The sequence below is a fragment of the Astyanax mexicanus genome, chromosome 6 (genome assembly GCF_023375975.1).
Source record: "Astyanax mexicanus isolate ESR-SI-001 chromosome 6, AstMex3_surface, whole genome shotgun sequence".
Lineage (NCBI taxonomy): Eukaryota > Metazoa > Chordata > Actinopteri > Characiformes > Acestrorhamphidae > Astyanax > Astyanax mexicanus.
This window is the reverse complement of record NC_064413.1, coordinates 47,391,129-47,408,724: the sequence shown is the minus strand read 5'-3', so window position 1 is coordinate 47,408,724 and position 17,596 is coordinate 47,391,129. Positions and strand designations below refer to the sequence as shown.

The window sequence follows — 17,596 nt, the reverse complement described above, 5'->3', positions numbered from 1 at the left end:
AATTACTAATGAGTTTAGTATACGCAGTGTTTGTTCTCCCCAGGGCTCCCATTGAATGAATAATTGCTTCACAGATCGAGTTCAATGTGTCCCCACATAAACACATACATAAGCCCATCGGGAGTGACAAACTGCGATGTGCTCTGCCTTTATACGCCAGGGGCTCGCACTCAAACAAGCCAGATCAGTGAAAGCTAAGTTGGCAGAGGCAGGTTTCACGTTCTTTTATGGATGCAGCGCCTGATATTACGAGGTGACCCTCCGTCCCTGAGGTGAACTCATCTCGTGTGTTATTTAATGCAGGGTAAAAGAGCTTCCCTTCTTTTTTCTAGCTGAAGAGTCTGAGCCAGCTTCTCAGAAAGCTTCTCTGCAAATGTTAGCATGAGTTAGCAGGGTGTTAGGGACTGCAGAGCTTTTGAATGTAAGTGATTCAAATGTTAGTCTGCGTCTAAGTGCTTTTATGTGTTAGTATTAGGTTCATATCTGAAGTGAGTGAGTGCAGAGCTGTGGAAAGTGAGGTCAAAGTGGAAGGAGACTGTTTGAATGTTTCAGAGTTGATGATCCCAAAATAGAATCATTACTCAAGGTGTTTAGAGTCGTTGACTGTAGTCTCTACTCTCACGCTTGCTCTCTCTCTCTCCTGCTCTCTCTTTGTATTTCCAGTTTCCAGAGAAGCTGAAGCAGAATGGGTGTGCTCATTGAAATCCTCCTCTGTTTAAAGGATACAACACCCTGGTATCCAGGTGAGAGCACACACAGAATGCCTAATGAGCAATGCTTGGCTTTGGAAAATCCCTGTGGAATGAAATGGTCTACCTATAGACCATATTTTTGTTTCGGACAGACATGCTCATCTTGGCTTGACAAAACATGAAAGAAAGCAATCTTACGTCTATCAGCCACGTCGCGGTTCCTTCCAAAAACATGTTGATGACAGTACTGTGGATCATCTGGGGTCTACCATGGAAACTTCTACTGTCTGAGAACATCACCACAATACCAAAATCACTGCAAAACAAATAACATAAATTAATCTCATATATCAAAGTGTTCCCATGCTGTTTTGCACAGCAGAACAGGTTGTGTTGCCAACACAGTGCTTCCAAAATTACTTCAAAGAGCTATACTGGTCTACGTCTCCTTGTGAATATTCCAACTGCACTAATTTCTTCCATGCGCTTCTTCAAACAGGCCAGACCAGTATACTATAATCCTTGCCTTCTACTGATGCTTCACACTGACAATATCTACACACACCAGCAGAGACAAAATTCCATGCAGACATTGTTTCCTTGTCTAAATCTGCTCCGCATATGACACCACATGATTTTTTTCCCCCTGAAAATTGGAAATCCATCCTTGTTGACTTTAGTCTATTGGTTTGGGAATGCAGGGTTTCAGGAAGTCATTTAGTGCTAACAGACCTTCAGGTCTCAAGTTCGCAGAGCCTCTCTGAAGTCGCCCCTCATCACAGCAGTTGGGTCAGTCGCGAGTGGGCCAAACTTGGATCCCTCTCAGCACAGTCTAGACACTGTAAAGGCCGGGGATTAAGCGCACGAAAACGGCCACAAACAGGAGGAAACCACCCTCGGCCCGTCATGTGATTCACATGCGCCTCCGGCCCATTAAAAGAGGCTTCGGGAAAGTGAAGGCCACGGTTAGCAACATCCCCCATATCCTCCTGGTAACCATGAACTGCTTGCTCAGAGCTGCCAAATTGGACGGCTGGTGTCACTGAGGTCATCTCCACACCCAGGGCTCATTCCTGTCTGGAAGTCTAGTCAGTCAATCGCTGTAAATGAGTTTGCGTCTTTCAGTTATTCTGAAAAGACGGAAATAACAGAAGATTAAGGTTCAGATTTTTAGATCATCAAATTTTAATGAGCAGATTTTCCTGTTTGCATGGCTCAGGTCTCACGCCACTAGAGAACACAGATCCATCCGTTTTATATCAGCATGTCTAGAAAATGGATTTGCATCATCTGTTCTTATCATTTAACACATCATTTAAAGGTCTGCAGAAGGTTGAATGACAGTGGTGTTGTGATCAAACTTTACTTAAATATTTTTCAGATTTCAATTTGTTGTGATAGTCTAAAGGCCAGGATAGCTATTTGACCCAGCATTGTCTAAGTTTTTTGCTTTTAAATTGTAGGAAAATATTCCTGAGTGCGTTGAGGACCCAATATTATAATAAATGGAATTAAATGGTGCAAACATCCCTGCAACATATAATATAATCATTATCAAAACTATTACAGTAGATTGGTAGATTTTCCCATGTGTTTTTTTTCTGGCCACATCACAAAGTTTCTGTATTTATATGTCACATGTCTTTATGTACTTACATAACAAGCATAGCCTCTGAAAAAGTATCTGGCACTGTTTGCTGGTTACTTGACCAACTATGATGCTGCTAATGCTACTATTTAAAAAATCTGCTGTGTACATGAACAATACAATTACACAATCTCAGACACAGACCCAAAGAGATAGCTAAATGCCCAAATTCCAAAACTTTGCCATTTTACATTGTCATTTTAAACATTTAAACATTGTCATTTTAAATATTTTTAAATTTGCGATGTTATTTGTCTTTTAAATCACTCTTTTATGTTATGTTTGAAACTGACTTATTTATGACATATTTTAGGCACACAGCATCTCCTTTATAAGCTACCGCAAAGCAGTCAGTGGGCACAGGCTTGTCTGAGGAGCTGGTAACACTCTCCCAATGTTTAGGCTTTCTAAACTGAGTTAACAAAGGTTAGGGATTGGAGGAGCTGGGCGTTTGTTTTTGGCCAGACCTCTCTGTCTCAATGTGGCCCTTATTAAAGTGATCTCTGTAAACAACAGATGCATTGTTCTGTCTTAGAGTGGTGTAATCTTGTAAACAGCAAACTCTCACCGCTGAAATCTGCAAGATGGAATCAGTTGCACAAAAACATACTTTTTTTATCAAATAGCTTGAGCCAGGGAAGGTGCAAGAACCTAGACAGACAGAGAGAAAGAAACAGAGAGAGAGAGAGAGAGAGAGAGAGACAGACAGATGCTGTAAGATGTTAATTACAATGTGGGACCATGTACACTGTAACTGTACACTGGATACTGTAACTGTACACTGTACATGTACAAGTTCATAGACAGTTATCCCACATTGTGAGTATATATCAGTACACTGGCCAAGGTCAGCACTCCACTGAAGGAACTAGTTTAATGATCTATAGGCAAGATGTCAGCCGTTCACAACGCAGCTTGATTTAGGGCGTGTCAGTGTGTCTTTGCTATCGTAACGATGAGGAAAATATGTTGTGCGTGGCTCAAAACGCACAAAAGATCAGCATGTCATTTGCCATTCTCTTTAAGAGCCAGGTAGGTGCACTCAGACTTTGGCGCATTGCTATTTCGTGGGTGCAGCTACCTGGTTCACACAATTCACTGCCAAGATAGCAATGAATGTCTGACGGTTGATGTCTGTCCTGGTTGTATTCATTTAGTGATCCACCTGTGTTTGCATTGCCAAGATAGCAATATGCCAGAAATTTACCTGAACACAACTCATTTCCAGACCACAATTCCCCTTTAAAAAGATGCAGAAGGAAGGATTGACTAAGACTGTTTCCAGGATGTAAGATAGCAATAAGCATCGCAATTCGCCTTGCTCAGGGTGTACGATAGGCCTTTGAGTGTTTGCCACTGCTGGTCCACCTTAAAACAGCCAGAAAATTGTTATTTAAAATGCAGACTTTTATTTAGGAAAAAACAACACATGACAATTAATCTAAACTCCTGAGATAAAAATCATTATGATCATGATGGATCTGAGATACAAGAGTTTTGTCATGTTCTTCTCCTGTTCTGTGTCTCTCGTGTCTTTCTCTGTGTTTTCCCTGAACTCCTGTTTATTTACCTTCCCTGCACATGGCCCTGTGTGTTCCTCCCGTGTCTCTGCCCCTCTAATCAGTGCTCTCATGTGTTTATTTGTCGCTCCGTCTCCTCATTACTTGTCCCCGGGTGTTTTCTGTCTCCTGTTTCTCCTGTGTATATATGAAGAGTTTGGTTCCAAAACGCTATAAATCCAATTTTATCAATTTGAGTAAAAATGTGTTTTCTTTAGCAAGAACGTGGTAGGCTGAAAACCACCGTTTTCTGTTTCAAACTATGAAATACCATACTGTGGTTAAAATAACACAAACAAATCAAATCAAGATTTTAATATTTAAAGATTTACTTTTAAAAAATAATTTGTTTTTTCGCAAAACACAATAAATCCATGTCCTTGGCATCAATAGAAATGTTTTTTTTTTTTTACTGAAAATGTGCAAAATACAATAATAAATAACAGTAAATTGTACATCTGAATATAATAGTTTGACCATTGGGCCTAAAAACACAAATTTCAAAACATTTATTTTCGAAAAAGTGCAAAATTCCATTAATGAACAAGACATTAACACTATAAAATCCCTTAAATCACGTTACATTAATGTGCTGTAGTGTAGTGTAGTATAGTGTGGTGTAGTATTTTGTGTGTGTGTGTGTGTGTGTGTGTGTGTGTGTGAACTGCAGATGACAGCCAGCATTTTCCCCCCTCCTGAATGCCTAATTTTCTTTACCTTTTTACGTACTTGAGACTTTTTTGATGGTTTTCTCTTTTTTTCAATAACTGCTTCACGAACAGGCTCCTCTATACCATCATGAAAATTGAATATTGGCTTTTCAAGAGTGCTCACATAACATTCTGATTCTGGCTCTAACTCATTTTTTTTTTTTAAAACGGCGTTTATCGCATTTTGAAATCAAACTCTTCATATATACTCCCTTTGTTTCATTGTCCCTTGTCGGTTCTTGTACATTGTTACGTCGGTTCAGGTTGCGTGTTGTGTTTTTGCTGTTTGCTATTAAAATACTGTGTTTTTAATATAGTGTTTTTTTATACTATGACACATTTCCTACAATTTGATTTAAACAGTCACAATATGTAGATTGCCTTACAGTATTACAATATATTGTGATAAATAAATTGAAACCCCTGTATCATGATACGTATTGAATTGTGAAATTCTTGCCAATACACAACCCTAAAGGAAAAATAAGTCAGTTGAGCTGCTGGTGGAAAATGAGGGATACAAATCATCATGTAGTCTAAAACTGTGCTTAATGATCGTGGCCAACAACAGTCTGCTATCCTCTTCTTGACAGGATTGTATGTTCAGAATTAATTAAAGGTTTGCCTTTTCTTAGCTTCTCAGGCAAGCCATTACACTCGATATTGGAACATTACTGTGAGAAGGTTTGATTGTACTCTTGTACAACAAAATTTTCAGCATTAGTGAGGCCTGGTAATGATGTTAGATGATAATCTCTGGATCAATTCTCTGGATCCAACTCATCCTGAAGGTTTTAAAGGTTTTAGCTCTCTGTTGCTCCATAGCTCGATGCTTAGGGACATTAGACACCTTGACCTGATGCTTGGCATTGGGGCACTGGGTACCATAAGCCAGGGCTATCCAGTTCTTGTCCTGAAGGCCTGGAGTTCAACACATTTTGGGGATTTCCTTGCTCAAACACACCTACTAAACTTGGCGATTAACAAATTAAAACCAGATGGGTTTGAGGAACCCAGAAACAGACCATGCTGAACTCTGGCCCTCCAAAACTGGAATTGAATATCCCCTAAGCTCATGTGGAGTGACTGTGGAGTGTCCAAACCTGTTGGCAGTTTCTTTCTATGGAGGTTATACCACCTGCATGTGTACTTAAAAGCTTGTGTCAGCAATAGGTGTGTCTTAAATCTGGACCAAGTGAGATTGTCTAATGTTTTTCTTTTTTTTTGTGGAAAATTTTGTGTAAATTTCCAAGTCTCATTTTTTGGTCAACGCCTGGGCAACAGATCATTGTCTGCTGACCATACCGTTAGGAGCTTCATCTCTTCCCTACAGTGTCTTCTATTATTGGTGTTTAGGAACCACACTAAGATGAAGCAAAGAGTGTTTTCATCATATATATGTCTGTTATGCAAAAATTAATAAAATAAGTAAATAAATAAGGGTATAGTAATGAGGCTATTAGCAAAGTTGTAGGACAATCTAACCAATCAGATTCATGATTTTTAGTATGAGAGTGGGGCCATGGAAGGGGCTATACATTGGTCGTAAGACGGTGTGCATGCTGGATTAGTTTGATAGTTAACTAACTATCATGGAATTGTGACTGCAAATAAGACAGATATTGTATGGAATCTAATTAAAAAACTTTTTTTAAAGGCTGCCCTTTAATGTGAGATTTAGCCACAATAATAGGCTGACTGACTGGTGAGTTTTTGTGCGTACTTAATGTTTTGGCGTATGTGTCTGGCATACTGTAAGCATATAAATGAGTGACCATTGTTGAACGGCTGTTCTTATAGGAAAATTAAGCATTGATTGTTGTGGTCTGTTGTACATGGTACTTTTGTTGTTTCTAGCTGTGTTTTTGTGCTGTTAAGGTGTATTAAGTTTATATTACCCAGTCAAGACAAAGAGAGAATATGTAGTTATTATTATATTCATCTATGTGTATGTTGGCGGGGGTGGGGTGTTGCAGAAGGGGTACCCACTGTATTACCTGCACACCACTGCACCTCATACATACACCACCACCCTGCCAGTCAATATCACTGCAGCGCTGAGAGTGAGAATAACCCACCACCCAAAAAATAGCTTCTCTGTGGTGGTACAGATCATTCAAGAACAGGGTTAAAAGGAGGATAATAAAGTGTGCAGTGCAGTTTTTGGTTTTGTTAGTTGTTAGTTTGTTTATTTATTTATTTATCTATTTTTATTCTTCAACAGGACTCCCTATTGTTTGGGTATTTCACACACCATTAGCAGCACAAGGATACATTATTCAGCATCCTAATGAACTGTGCAGATGAGAATCATCCTACTAAACTTTGTGATATAGTCTGAAAATGCCTATGATTCATGTGCACATAAAAAGTAGCTTTCCAGGCCTCCCAGCTTTTCCATCCCCAGCCACGCTTTAGTCAGTTATACAGCCTATCAAATCCCGTCAATCCCAGTCAGGAGAAATGAACTCATCCCTACACACCTTGGCAGGTGTCTGGCTGTGGATGGGACAGGTAAGGACACGTCGACGGGTGAGCAAGCAGTCATCCCGATCTCTTCCATGTTTGTTTTGACAAAATTCCACCATGACAACACAAGTAAGTGTTTTCCAGACAAATCCAGTCGTTCCTGGATCTCAGCCATGTTACCATATTAGGTGTCTCCTTTTTAAAACCCTGATTTGCTCATCATAACAAATTGCTGTAGGTGTGTGTGTGGGCATGGTTTGGACCTGAAGGATGGTTGGCTGGTTGGGAAATAGGGCTGGGAATGGCTTTTTTGGTCGAACAGAAGGTGGCGTTATCTCTTAAAGTTGTTAACCTGGAGCTGAAGGCTGAGACATAACTGTGTGTGTGTGTTCTTGTGTTTGAACTGGTTTAATCCAATGTTTACAGTTTTCCAGCTGTGTGAGAACAGGATTATGTGACAACACAGTATATCATAGTCTTATCTACACTGTTATTCGGTGGAAGTGGTTAGAGATTAACAGCTCTATGAAAAAAAAAAATCTCTCCAAGTACTGTGAATCTTTTGTACTTTTTTGTAAAAAATATATATTTTTGTATTTGCTGCTATTTTTTAACACTTACTTTACGGGTCAGTAGCAATGTAACATGCCTTTTGTGTGAGGCAATAAATTTCATACAAACACTGTGTAGCAATACATTTTTCTAGATTTACTCTGGATTAACACATGTATAGAGTAATATTTACCTTCACTTGAACCGTTTTGTAGATTTTGTACATTCTCTAATGTGAGGGGTGGATTTTTGCCATGTCTGCAGGGCTGCCTGGTTAAGTTAAATAGTTCCTTTTTTAAAATAATGTCTTTTTTTAAGTATGTTTTCTGAAAGTTTTATTTATTTATATGTGTATTTATTTATTTATTTTAATTTAACCTTCAGAGTTTAGAGAGACAGAAAACACTTGCTAAATGTTTAGCAACTAATAATATTAGCCTTATTTAATATGTATAATATTGTCTTCATATTTAGCTGAGGTAAAGCTGAGACTGTCCACCCTTTCATGGTAAAATGTCAAGATAATTACAATCTAAATATATATATATATATATATATATATATATATCTTTAAAAACAGAACAAATCACCACGAAAATTTGATTTGTTTGCAACTATAGGTCAACGTTTTTTTTTTTTTTAAATGATGAAGTGTTTCATCATACTTAAATGATCAGTATGATCAAATAAGTCTTTTTTTTAGATCTTTAAGGGCAAAGAGGTGCACAGTATTTTGATAATGACGCATATAGTGCTACAAAGCACACTGGTGTTCCGACAGTGGCACAGCCCTGTATTACAGGCATTCACTGCTGATTTTGACTGATGTTTGCTTATATTTGTCAAGCCTGTATTTATCTTGTCACTGCAAAATTTCAGTCAAAACAAACAACATCTGTTTTGACGTTCAGCCATGCTATAAAGAGAACCTCCACTCAGGGCTTTGTCTCACATATCATTTTGAATAAGTGACCTCCATACAGCAGCGCTGAGAACTACAGCAGTGAACCACATCACGTCAGATTCGTGCAGGAGATGTTCGCTTTTTCCTTTTCTGGAAATTTTCAACTTTTTTTTTCTCGTTCCCCCAGACAGTAGCAGGGTGGGGTAAAAACTCATATCCAGTGGGCGAGTGAGTCACACCCTCACACACACACACACACACACACACACAGACGAGAGTGACGTATAGAAGACGCCGTGTGCTCATCTCCACAGTGATGGGTCAGTGTGGATCATGTGGGTCAGCATGACTGCAAGCCCAGCCATCCCAGAACACTGACACACACACACACACTCACACACACACCTCTCGCCGGCACACGTCTATCATGCCAAATATAGCCACGGGCGCATAACTCAGACAAATGGGCGATTAACTTACAGCCCTCAGTGCTGTCAGAATATTTGTCCCCAGGGGGCCACTTTGGGATCCACTAGAGGAAGAGCTCATGCTGACAGGCAGCCTGACGGGGAGCCGATACACTCACCCGACGTGTTAATCACAATCCACGCTGACGGCCTGCTGAGCTCACCAAGAGCTGTGTCAGTTTGATTCATAGAGCCTAACTGCGCCATAGAGCCTAATTATTTAACACAGTGTCTGTAGCACAAGCTCCCTGTACAGTATGTGCCCCTGAAGCACCAGCAGTTTTTTGGTCCAGACCACCCGTGTCCACGTTGACCTTCACCTTTACCTTTAATTCTTCCTACACTCTAAAAAACAGAGGTACGACATGAGTACTTTTTTGTACTCGAAGGTACATTCTTTATAATTGTACCCTCAAAGGTACAATATTGGTCTTTACAGGGTCAGATTTGTTCCCTCTGAAGTACAAAGTCATTTCTAACAGCAATAAGTACAGATTTGTACCATTTAACCAGCCAAAAGGTACATTCAGTATTCTGCATCACTGTACTAATGAACAGTATATATTTTAATTGCACATTTTTTATTTGAAAGCCAGACAATTTTGTATCATCAAGTTTTTGAGCCATTTTTAGTTGATGACAATGTTTATAATCTTTATAATCTATACTGGCACAAAAACCATGGGTACAAAAAAGTACTTTCACTGAAAGGTACTTTTTTGAACCTTAATATAAGGTACAGCCCCAGCAACAAGCTTTGTACTCTTTTAAGTACAAATCTGTACTTATATTTCTTAGAGTGTAGGGGCTACAGTGAGTGCGTAGCTGATCAGCTAACATATTAGTTTCATGGATGCACATAATTGTTAGAAGTTACTAAATTACATATCGTTGCTGTCCAATGAAAAACAAGTATCTCCATTTTTGGCGATTTTTAGTTTACTACATAATTTGAACAGACAAACTGTTTCTAACACTGTGCCAAAATTTATTGATGAACAGACCAATAGAAATACTTCGAAATGATCAGAAATAAACTTTTTTTACATTGACTTACATTGAATATGTGGAAGGTTTTTCTCTCTCTTGTAAAGTTGCTGTTTTGGAGATAAGTGTTTTTCATTGGAGAGTGATGATATATTATTAATAGCTATAGCTCTGGAAAAAATTAAAAGACCACTTCAGTTTCTGAATCAGTTTCTCTGATGTTGCTATTTATAAGTTTATGTTTGAGTAAAATGAACATTGTTGTTTTATTCTACAAACTACAGACAACATTTCTCCCAAATTCCAAATAAAAATATTGTCATTTAGAGCATTTATTTGCAGAAAATGAGAAATGGCTAAAATATAAAAAAGATGCATAGCTTTAAGACCTCAAATAATGCAAAGAAAACAAGTTCATAATTATAAAGTTTTAAAAGTTCAGTTTTGAAGCGATGCCATATAATCATTTTCTTTTTTTGAAAAGGTATGTTTATAATAAGGATTCATGAATGTAAAGAACTTTGTTTTTTGTTTTTTTACCCCACACAACTCTTTTTAACCTATAAGTTCTCTTTTGAAAGACACATGTATTTTTAAAAGTGCAAAATGTTTTAATTGTATAGATATAAAAACAAAGTGCCATTATTTTTTTACTTACATGAAAGATTAAAAGCAAAAGACAGCATTTGTTCTTTATATTGTGTGAACTTTTCATGAAGAATGGACCAATAGAAAGGCTTTAAAATTTCTTGGAATAATTAAATACAATTTCTTACTCATTATCTAATTATAGCTTGCACATTTTTCACTATCCTTTTGCTTTAGAATATTTCATATTTTCTCTGGATGCCAGTGATGACAGTGACATGGTAAATCTCCCTCAGATCGAGAGGAAGAACCTTGAGAGGAACCGCGGCTCAAACCGGGAGCCCTTTCTCCTCTGGTCAACACCAGATTTGTGAAATACTGTATGAGGAAGTATATATCTGGAGCTGCTGAAGGTCAGAGCTGTGTGATGATCTGGCCATGTGTCCACATTATATCCGTTCACCAGTTTGTATGTGAAATTTAGCTGGCTTTTTTCATGTGATCAGGACTGTCTGCAGCTCCTGTATTAATATTAGCTCCAAAAAGTCAACTCTGTTGGAGATCTCAGATGTTACCGCTGTAAATGCAGCTATCTTCCATGTAGCGCTGCTCTTGAGCAGACTAAACTTTTTGATCTATGCCAGGCATCTATGCCAGGCATGTTTAGAGGTTTTAAACAGTGCCAGAAATTCAGCACTCTAATAAATAATACTTATCATATTATTAACCATTAATTTGTGGTTAATAATATGATATGATAATAAACTGTGCTGTGTGTAAGTGTAATCCAAAAGAGCCCATGGTGCTTTATGTGTCAAAGACCATTTAAAAGCTGTCAAAAGATTTACTTTAATGCATGAAGCCCCTCAGTCATATATGCTGAAGATTTTGAGAGCATCACAGGGCAGTGTTTAATTTGTTGTTTGTTATCTGACTTTATTTACAGAATTTATTATTGTTGATAAAAGATAAAATTATCTCCTTTGAATAGTGTATAGTTTTGCTTCTACAGGTCTGTTTCCACCATTTAACCATTCAAATGCTTTAATTAAATTGTGGTAACACTTTACAATAAGGGTCAAAAATAACTTATGATAGTAATATACATTGTTAAAGTTGTTAAATAATGTATCAACTAATTATTGACTCTACTTAAGACATTATCAAAATTAAATTCTTAACGATGTTGTAAATGATAAAGAACTGAGACATTAGTTAATACAATTGTAATGACTCATAATGTTCTAATTAGTTTGTTTCATTTATATTGCCATGCCATTTTTAAATATTTACAGTCATGTGCTCTATTTATCACAATAAGAAATAAAACATGAGCTGCTCCATGAATTTAACTAATTAGATTTGGGATTTTGTATCAGTATGTAGAACTGGGTCTGGGTTTAGCTATGCCGTGATTAGCTGTGTGTGTGTGTGTGTGTGTGTGTGTGTGTGTGTGTGTGTGTGTGTGTGTGTGTGTGTGTGTGTGTGTGTGTGTGTGTGTGTGTGTGTGTGTGTGTGTGTGTGTGTGTGTGTGACAGAATGTGTCTTTTCTATAATCTGCCATTGAGAAATTGATACACTTGTCATTGCTGGGGCATTTTCTACATTCCAGGCATTTGTTGATGTATCCCTGTGAACATGCATGTCTCAGCTTGTGAGTGATCTTAAACACATGTTCCCTCTACCTGAACAAGTTTAAAGACCCCTGTAATTATCTACCAAATTACCTACTGTTCACATAGTAGATGTTTGTGAGCAAGTGTGTGAGTGTGTTTGTGAGAGAGAGAGAGAGAGAGAGAGAGAGAGAGAGAGAGAGAGAATAAAAATAACCTGACCCATTGCCTATCCTACAGTAATTGTTTTCAGCTTTGTGTGTCTGTGACCTAAGGGCGTTTCTGTGATGTTTACCACTTGAATTTACACTGAAAAAAGATGCTTTGAATTTATTAGGTTCAAATGTTCATATTGTTGACACATAAATGTAATACGTGTCTTTTTCATCAGCACAGTTACAGTCAAATGAAAGTAAACAGAAAAAACAAACAACACATATTCTATTTTTTTAAGTTGGCGTTGTCAGGCAAAAACAGCAATTTTGCAGGTTTTTTTATCTTATTTTTTTAGTGAAAGTTCACATAAAAAAGTGAAAAACAGAGAGAATTTAGTTATTTTAAAGAGACAGTCTTTAAGTTTGGTGGATTTTAGAGACCTCTCTGGTGAGAATGTGTATTTGTAGCAAGCATATATATATATATATATTATATATTCTTTTTTTGTGGTGCAGACCCATATTGAATATATGAATATATTAGATGGTCATGCCAGCACACTGATATCATTTATTCAAATATTTTGCACCTGTATCACTCAGATTTAGCAATTAACTTTTGTCGCTCTTCTTAGATCGTCATATTTCTGTTCTGGATTTAATGAGGTTGTTGGTTATTATGTTGTGATTGAAATCCGATTGGCAAATGTGGTTTTATTGTGGATTTCCTATATATATTTTTGGTTTTAGCTGTCCAGACTATCAAAATTAATCAGAATGCAAACTAGATGCCAAAAATCAGGGTGAAATTCTGCTCAAGCTTAAGATCTGTAATCTCCAGTGTGGTAGATCTCCAGCCCAGGAATGAGGTCCCCTGCTTTAAGGTATCCTGAGGTCAACTGTTCAGTTTGCAGTGAGTCAGGAAGGTTTTGCATAAATCATTTAACATAACCTGCTCTTTCTATACAGCTCTGGAAAAAATAAGAGACCACTTCAGTTTCTGAATCAGTTTATCTGATTTTGCTATTTATAGGTACATGTTTGAGTAAAAAAGCAGAGCTTTCAGACCTTAAGTAACGCAATAAAACAAGTTCATATTCATAAAGTTTTAAGTTCAGAAATCAATATTTAGTGGAATAACCCTGGTTTTTATTCACAGTTTTCATGCTTCTTGGCATGTTCTCCTCCACCGGTCTTACACACTGCTTTTGGATAACTTTATGCCTTACTCCTGGTGCAAAAATTTAAGCAGTTCAGTTTGTTTTGATGGCTTGTGATCATCCATCTTCCTCTTGATTATATTCCAGAGGTTTTCAATTTGGTAACATCAAAGAAACTCCTCATTTTTAAGTGGTCTCTTATTTTTTTTCCAGAGCTGTGTTTTAAAAAACGATGCAGTGGATCTACGGTGGTCCCATTCAGAGTAGTGAGGACCTCATTCAGAATTTCCTTTCTCACCACTGTTAACCACACACTTCCACACACTCACTCTGCCCTAGTTTTACACTTGCCCACTCCCACTGTGCCGGTCTGACCATGAGAGGATGCTCTGAGGAGGTCTTGCTTCACATCAGTGATTATCATCAGCCTTCTGTTTGTATGAACTCGTCTTCCCCCCCCGTGTGTCAAAGCTGCTGTTGTCTCCCGGGAGAGTCAGGCCCACCAAGAACCAGACTGCCCACGTCACGTTGTCTCGAGCCTGACTGCCGCTGATGCAAATGATTCATGGGAATGCATACTTGTATCCGAAACGATTTGCCCACCACATCTGGTCTGCAGAATCTTCTCCACAGAGCTATTAATTGGTACCAGGTAGTGACCCACAAACGGAGATAAGGAGTCACTCAGTGTACTAAATAACAAGCCTGGCTTTCCTGCAGGCTCAGTTAAACATCATCTTCCATACGGAGTGATTTCAGGATAGTTCTACTCTGTAAATATGTAAAGTAGCTAATTATAAACTTGATAAAGTAGCTGATTACAGAGCATCAGTGGAGGGCAGGAGGAGGGGAGGGGGGATGGCTAAACGCTTTTAGTTTTTTACTTCTGCATCTAAGTTTGGTCAACAGTACATGCTGAGTTGAGCCTCCAAAGCATTAGTAAAAGAACTGCAGCTGAAAATGCTTCCTTTCAACTTGCTTATCATATCGACCATCCGTAGGTTACAAGTCCTCCTATACCTTGTGTGGGTAGGGATTCTTATTCTCAAACTCCTGACCATAAAGAGCAGTAGTTAAGCAGTTAAACAGTTATTCTAAAGCTGACTGTAAAGCTTGTATCTTTTTATGGTTAAGAAAAACTGGAAAGGAATATTAATTTAGAACTGTATTTTTATTTAGGTTTTCAAATAATCCTAAAATAACCCCCCCCAAAAAAAACTCAAGGTCTCATAGGTTTGTTTTCAGGGATGACTGGCGCTTGTGTTTAGCAGTAACTGTTTCATTGTACAGTTACATCCAACACAATTTTTTTTTTTTGGAGAGGCTGCTGTTTACATTTTGGAACTGTTATTGTTTTCAAGAGGAAGCTGAACTGCTTGAATTTTTGCACCAGGAGTGGCATAAAGTTATCCAAAAGCAGTGTGTAAGACTGGTGGAGGAGAACATGCCAGGGTTATTCCACCTAATACTTGTTTTCTTTGAAAAAGAAAGCTGAATGCTCTGCATCTTTTTTGTTATTTCAGTCATTTCTCATTTTCTGCAAATAAATGCTCTAAATGACAATATTTTTATTTGGAATTTTGGAGAAATGTTGTCTGTAGTTAGAATAAAATAAAAATGGCAATTTTACTCAAACATAAACCTATAAATAGCAAAATCAGAAAAATTGATTCAGAAACTAAAGTGGTCTCTTTATTTTTTTTTTCCAGAGCTGTATAATACATTATTATATTACATTACATATATTGTGTACCTGCTGTGAAAATATGTATGAGTACAGAACGAATTTTATGTCCATAACACGGTGGACACTTAATCCAGAAACACTAGCTATCACAAGAGACAAGAAAACAAAACCTTAAAAAATATTTCAGCTGCAGCTTATTTCCTAAACTTTTAGCAGATCAACTCAGCATGTGCTTCTGACAAAACAACATGAAGAACAAAAAAAAATGTTTTTATTGATTTAAATTTGTTCTGCCTTTAATCTTTTTGAAGTGTACAAGTGTGTATGATTTATGTTTCTGTCTGATGTCACTTCTATTTATAAAAAAGTAGCACTTTCTCATAATCACATTTTGTTCAAAGCCTGTTCTCAAAGATGAGACACTTGGCGAGTTATGCAAATACATAGACGTCATTCACCTTTCCATGAAAAGCCCATTTATGCTTTTTATGGGCTTATCAGGGCACCTGCCTGTCACAGCAGGAAACACACAGATGTTCTATTACTGACCTGCGCAACAACGACATACAATTGGTGCACTCACATCACAAAGTAATGGCCTGACTTTTCCCTTTCTTGCCTGACACTCTCCACCCTTCATTGTTGTGACTCATTGCTGCTGCTTTGTGAGTTGTCTCTGGGAAATGATGTTTTGTCGAGAAGGTCTATTTTCAGAGATGCATGATTTTGGACTATTCCTTTTGTGGTCAAACCCCAAGGGATTCTGCTGCTTCTCAAAGAAGCCACATCGTGTGAAGTCTAGTCAAGACGGTGACCTGTGCAACTTAATACAGGCCTAATTTTTACCTCGTTTAGGGTAAAATGCCTCCCTCAAAACCACACGCTAGCTTACATATTGTAATTTAATTATACAAGCCCTGTAATGATTTCAGCAGGGTTTCCTTTGCCGACACTTTGAGAGGGCAAACCCAGGATCACCAAGGCAACAGGTAAATAATGCTATAGCAGGGAAAGCTGACATTCCTCCAAAGAGGATGGTCATGTGATGGACCCTAACTGTTTGTTGCTCATGTTAAAATCATTTGTGTTGGGTCTTAGATCACTGCGTTGGCTCAGGAAGAGCTCTTACGATCCTGCAAGGTCAGTCGTATTGTGCAACACCTTGTTTTTCCCCTGTCATCCTAAATCAGCCATGCTGGTGGTACTGCTGGAGAGCTGTTTTGGGGTATTGCTGTCCTAAAGCACATGATTACACACAGCCCAGTCAGAATATTATGACCACCTCCTTGTTTCTGTACTCATCATACCTTTTATACAGCTTCACTGAACATATAGAAGCAGTTTGTTAGTTCTATAACTATAGACTGTAGTCCTTTTGTCTCTCTGCATACTTTATTAGTCTCATGTTACCATGTTCTTCAATGGAGACTCCACAGAACCACCAGAGAGCAGCTAATATTTAGGTGGTAGGTCATTCTCAGCACTGCAGTGACTCTGGTATAAGTGGATCAGATACAGCAGTGCTGCTGGAGTTCTTTAACACTAAAAATAGTCCACCAACCAGAAATATTTAGACAATAGTGTCCTGTGGGCAACGTCCTGTGGGCATCATTCTGTGGGCAGTATCCTATGACCACTAAAGAAGGATTACAGGTTGTTTAAAAACTCCACTCTTACCAGAACAACTGACACAACATACAGTCTGTAGTTATAGAACTACCAAGTGCTCCTATGTGACAGTGAGGTAGTCATGACACTCTGACTGTGTTTTTGGCAGATCATGTTTCTGAAACTGAAACCTGACTATATTATCCTGCAATGCTGGATGTTACAGATTTATTAAACAACATTATTTCACACATTAAGACAAAGAAAGACACCATTTGCATTGCCTCTTCCATTAAACCATCCGTCCAGTGAGTATACACAAACATGCTAGTGAGTGAACAAACTTATGGTGTTATTGCGAGGGAGGACATGTGCCTGGAACAGTGGGCATCCAGGAAGTAATTAGGGTTAAGTGCCTTGATCAAGTGCCCAACCGTGCCAGCTTTTTGAACCCAGGTAATGAACCCACAACCCTGTCATTAATAACCTGTTGCTCTAACCTCTGAGCCACCACTGCCCCTTTAGAATGAGCATATTAATAGACGAGTTTAGCAATATCATGAGACAAGAAAGCTTCATAAGTCTTTTGACGCACTTTTCTAAGTCATAAGCTTTATTCACATTATTTAACTGTAATGGTCCCTGAGAGTTTCAAAATGGTTTTTGGAAAAAATAATATACTCTAAAATGTGAGGTCCCAAATCTCAAATCAGAGTCATTAAACAGCGATTTAGCAGTAGGGAAGCTCTTTCCGGTTTCTGCAGTTCTTTCTCTCTCTCTCCCAGAACTCATCAGAT

At 38.1% G+C, this 17,596-nt stretch overlaps 1 protein-coding gene across 2 annotated transcripts in view; it reads left to right on the top strand.

The window, feature by feature from the left end:
* The window catches only part of sugct (succinyl-CoA:glutarate-CoA transferase), a 224,727-nt gene that overhangs the window by 110,693 nt on the left and 96,438 nt on the right, over window positions 1-17,596 (top strand). Inside the window, exon 15 of one of the 2 annotated variants that reach the window (XM_049480153.1) lies at window positions 664-743. The exons of the other annotated variant lie outside the window; for it this stretch is intronic. Coding sequence (XP_049336110.1) covers window positions 664-719 — 56 coding nt within the window. The 3' untranslated portion in view covers window positions 720-743. The remainder of the gene's footprint in view (window positions 1-663; window positions 744-17,596) is intronic. 2 annotated transcript variants of the gene reach the window in all.